Source organism: Acyrthosiphon pisum, chromosome A2 (assembly GCF_005508785.2).
Source record: "Acyrthosiphon pisum isolate AL4f chromosome A2, pea_aphid_22Mar2018_4r6ur, whole genome shotgun sequence".
NCBI classification, from domain to species: domain Eukaryota; kingdom Metazoa; phylum Arthropoda; class Insecta; order Hemiptera; family Aphididae; genus Acyrthosiphon; species Acyrthosiphon pisum.
This window is the reverse complement of record NC_042495.1, coordinates 22,316,082-22,320,782: the sequence shown is the minus strand read 5'-3', so window position 1 is coordinate 22,320,782 and position 4,701 is coordinate 22,316,082. Positions and strand designations below refer to the sequence as shown.

At 28.4% G+C, this 4,701-nt stretch overlaps 1 protein-coding gene across 1 annotated transcript; it reads right to left on the bottom strand.

The window, feature by feature from the left end:
- Positions 1–570: 570 nt before the first annotated feature.
- On the bottom strand, positions 571–2,835 carry LOC100160969. Its single transcript, XM_029490495.1, has 4 exons — positions 2,545–2,835; positions 2,388–2,465; positions 2,096–2,207; positions 571–1,678 (listed from the first exon to the last, which is right to left on the bottom strand). The coding sequence occupies exons 1-4, from the start codon at positions 2,759–2,761 to the stop codon at positions 601–603; spliced, it is 1,485 nt and encodes a 494-aa protein (XP_029346355.1). The 5' UTR covers positions 2,762–2,835; the 3' UTR covers positions 571–600.
- Between the last annotated feature and the right edge of the window lie 1,866 nt (positions 2,836–4,701).

Here is a 4,701-nt window from a genome sequence, read left to right as displayed (position 1 = left end):
TTATATAGAACGTGTTAATATTGATTATGAAATATGCAATGAAATTACAAGCAAATCAAAATGTTATTTTTATGAAATTATTCTGCCTGAATTGCTTGGTCGGTTTTATACTAATAATCAATCCATTGAAAAAACTATACAAGAAGAAAGTGTGGTAAGTAAAAATGGTCCATATCAATACTGTACATGCAAAAATGATACAGGAGGGAAAATGGTGATGTGTACTAAAGAAGGATGCGCAAACTTGTGGTATCATTATACTTGCATTGGAATCAAACGCAAGCCTACAACTAAAAAATGGAAATGTGCAAACTGTAAATAATAAATAAAATAGATTTTACTTTTAAATATATATATGTAGAATTAAATACAGTATTGTATTGAATTAATTGGCTGAGGGTGATTAATAAACCTCAACACAATTATCAAAATCTTATAACATTTAATAATATTTCTCAAAGTTACCTACATTACAGTACACTTCACTCGATGATCGTTCACTGACTAATAAGTGTGCACTGCGTCATTTAATAATATATAATAATACAAATAGTAATAATAATACCCCACATATATTATAGATAAACATTTTTTAATTTTTTAATCTAATGGTACAATAGAACTGCACATATTAATGAGAGCACAACAAACTGTAACTATAGAATCTAATAAACATGAGTTGTCATCTTGGTGTTTGAGAGTTGTAATTTTCACTGGGCCATTAAGAATTTTATACTTAGATCTAGTGAGTCCTATTATACGCTCTACATGTATTCTAACAGATGCTATTTTCCTTGTTTCTTCAATAGAACATGGGTGTAATTGAGGAAGACCCCTTGTAAAGGCAGGTGTTTTCAACGTAGCAAAATGAAAACCTATACTCTCACTTACAGTGAATCCCCTATCTGCAAGTACTACATCACCTGGCAATAAATTTTTCAAAAACATAGAGTTTTCAGTTATGTGTTTGTCACTTACCCTACCACCCCATCCTTCAGATATAAATGATACTACCCCTTGAGGTGTAATAGCAATCAAATACTTAACAGTATTTTTGTTTTTGTAGGAAGACCAAGTTTGTGCTTTAGCTCTTAAATTACTAGGTTTTTCAATTCCGATTTCAAAGCAATCAATAATAACTGCAACTGAGTTACCAAAAGCATTAAAAAATGAACGTGGCATTAGATAACGTAATGCTTCCCTGTCTGGCCAGTAAATTAGTTTTTTAAATGCATGTTCTAAAAGAAATATAACCTTACAAAAAATAATTGAAGCAGAACCACAAGTGATATTGAACCTATAGCCTAAATAAACAAATGGCATATTTAACCTTAATTTCATAAGACATAACAATAGTTTTTGAAATTCAGTTAACCTTTGGTTACTAGAAGTTAGTGCAGGTTTAATTTCCTCTAAAATTAATAAAAAAAGATCCATACTCTCTAGGCCAGTATAAAATGCTAACATTTTAGGACGACCATTAAATGTCTCTTCACTTAAATTTAAATAATTTACTTCTGAAGTAAGTTTGTTGATTAAAAAATCTTTCCTAATTACTTCTTGTTCTAGTGTCTGTATATCAGCCATGGTAATTGTTGTTGAAGTTGATGTCCCTGTTTCCTTGCTTACATCCATATTTTCTCCATCATTAGAATTAGGAACAGCGACAACAGCAGAACTGTAAAGAATATTTTTAAAAAGTATTTTAGTAGGTAATATTCAAATACTTATTTATCCAACTTATTTGAGTATTAATCAAATACTTTTAAAATACTTATAAGAAAAAAAATAATAATCTGACGGCAACACACAGCTGTAAACATAATATTTTAGTATAAAAAAAATATTTAAAATTTTAGTATTTTGAAATACTTTTATACTATTAGATTAGATAATTATTAGATTAAAGTTTAAATGAAGTGATTATGAATAAAAGTATTTCAAATACATTAGTATTCACTATTCAATACCATAAAAAAGTATTTGAATACTACTCAAATACCAGAAATAAAAAAAAATATTTAAATAAAGTATTCAATACATAAAAAAGTATATGAATACTTATATTCAAATACTTTTACTCAGATACTTTCACCTCTGGACAACAGTATCATTTTCCAAGTCATTTGGAAACAAAATGGTTGGTGTCAATGCCATTTGTTTAGTAGCCCTATGGTATCGCTTAATATCTGGTGTAGTTGCAGCACCTATATAAGTTTTAAATAAAATCAAACTTTCATTAGATAAATCTTTACAACCTAAAAAAAATAAATGATAATTTTTTGTTATTGAACTCTTAATTGTAAACTAACAAATGGTGTGATTATATTTTTATTAAAAATGTAAAACTAATACTTCCTATTATAAAACATAAAATGATTAATTACCCTTATTAGTCTTGTAGCCCATGTTAATTGATGGACACCAATCAGGATGTTTGTTATTGGTATAGCAAGCTGGTTTACCTAAAGAACAAGTATTACAAAAATAGGTACATACAAAATACTAAAACACATTTAACTGTTAAATTATACAAATCCTTACCACTTTTAAAATGAGAAGAACATATACGCATAGCATCAACCTGCTTATTCTTTAAATCAACTCTGTGAAGGGATTTCAGCCACATATTTCGTTGGTCCTCCTGTAGTTTTTGAAGATCTGTTGCTGCACTTTTTTTTTTTTTTGGAAAACGAAAAAATGATACACTTTTATTGGTTGTTTTATTCGTACAACCATAAACTGCACAAACAGTTGGCATATTTAAAACTTTAAAAGTTTAAACAACAAATTAAAAATTAATAACTACACTCGTCCGTACCATACAATTATAAAATCAAAATGTTTGTACCATCAATAAGTGATAACGTAATTATGATAACAGAATGGCAGCCATACTATAATGATCAATAGACGTACAATTCTGTGATACGCAGTACCATGTTCACCTTTTATCAATTGTTGTATTACAATCATACTATCACACTATCACGTTATCGATTGACTAGACTAGATATCACGAACTACTACATAGGACTGGACACTCCGGGCAGGGGGAGGGTGGGACACCGGTCACAAAGTTGTACGGGTATGTACGTTTGCGACTGTGATGCTATCTAGTGACGTACTAGATTTACTACATTTCGAATTTTACTTTTATAAACATAATATTTATATACATATAGACTTATGAAATATGAAAAATTTATGAATATGTAATTAAATATGTAATTTATAATTACTTATTATATTACCATGAGAATGAGACAATACTCAAGTATGTCTAATCAAAAGCAAGTTAGAAATCACGCAAAAAAAAAAACTTTCCAAATTGGTAGCAACATAGTAACTAGTAATACGCATTCATTTATTTAGAAATAATAGTGAATATAAAAAGTTTGTCGTTGATTTGAATTTTTGTATTTTTGATCGTTTTTCAGTTATCACTAGTGACTAGTCACGACTTATCACATAAAATAATTTACAACAGCACAGTATAAAAAAATGCCACCAGAGAGCAGCTACATAGCGAACGTACGACCACCGTACAACTTTGCAGCCACCTTATTTTATACAGTGTCCAGTCCTATGTAGTAGTTCGTGCTAGATATATTATCTTTTATTTTATATCTTAGACCACGGTTAAAGATATACAGGTTAGCTATCGTCTATCTAAATAGCATTTGCAGCTGCGGTCAGTACGCGATACGGGTTTAGTATACATTTTCACCACATTTTAAGAGCGCTAGTGGCATGTAGGGTTATAGATTATAGACTATAATAGTGATAATTTAATTTATTACATCAAGTATTTAAGTTATAACGGACAACAGTAAAGTTTAAATCACGGCCTTATTTAAAGTTTAAAGTTTTCACTTTTCTGGTGCATTATACTGCTTTTCTTTATTCAGGTATGTAATTTTGAACTTGTCGTTGCAATATTACTTAAAATAAAAGTGTTGTAAAATATCTTAAAAAATAGTATTCAAATACGTAAAATTACTAACAAAATCTTTTTTGTAATTCATTTAAGTATTACTTTTAAATCGTATTTGAGACAAAGTTTACAGCATTTTTTTAATATCAACTACCTAGTAAATTATAGTTATAATTAGTAAGTAGTATTCAATACAATGAAATAGTATTTAAAATGTTTTCAAATATTTATTAAATTATTAAAAAAATATTTGAATACTTTTACTCAAATATTTCACAACACTGAATTTACTTAATTCTTTTTATAAATTATAATGGTCCAGTATTCCCTTGTAATGAACACAAAAGCCAAGTTGTTTCATCTATTTTAACTAATTATTTAATCATGCGACATTCATGCGAATGCGACACTTTGCTGTACAAGACAATCGAAAAGAAAAAAAAAATAGCAGAGAGAAGAAGAAAATTGCTAAATTGGTCTCTGCTTAAAAGATGTTTTATAACTGCTTATATAACTGCTTATTATTATTAAGAGAATGTGATACCCACATGTGTTGTCTTCGTCTTACAAGTGCATAACATAGCAAATATTACGCTCGGCAGAACACATGTAGCTCCGTTAGTTTGAAAATTAGAGTGAATTGACCTCTTATAAAATTAAAAGGTAAGATTATTATCTAGACAACCTCGTGGGCTTTTTATTTTATTTAAATTTCAAAGCAAGCTATGAGTATTTTAAAATTGTAAATTATTTATAGATCTTAA

What these genes read in the sequence shown, in the direction of transcription:
- LOC100160969 (XM_029490495.1), bottom strand. Translation starts at nt 2,761, where the DNA reads ATGCCAACTGTTTGTGCAGTTTATGGTTGTACGAATAAAACAACCAAT. An exon ending in TTCTTCTCATTTTAAAAGTG is followed by an intron (nt 2,466 to 2,544) that starts GTAAGGATTTGT and finishes CTTGTTCTTTAG; the next exon opens with GTAAACCAGCTTGCTATACC. An exon ending in GGGCTACAAGACTAATAAGG is followed by an intron (nt 2,208 to 2,387) that starts GTAATTAATCAT and finishes AAACTTATATAG; the next exon opens with GTGCTGCAACTACACCAGAT.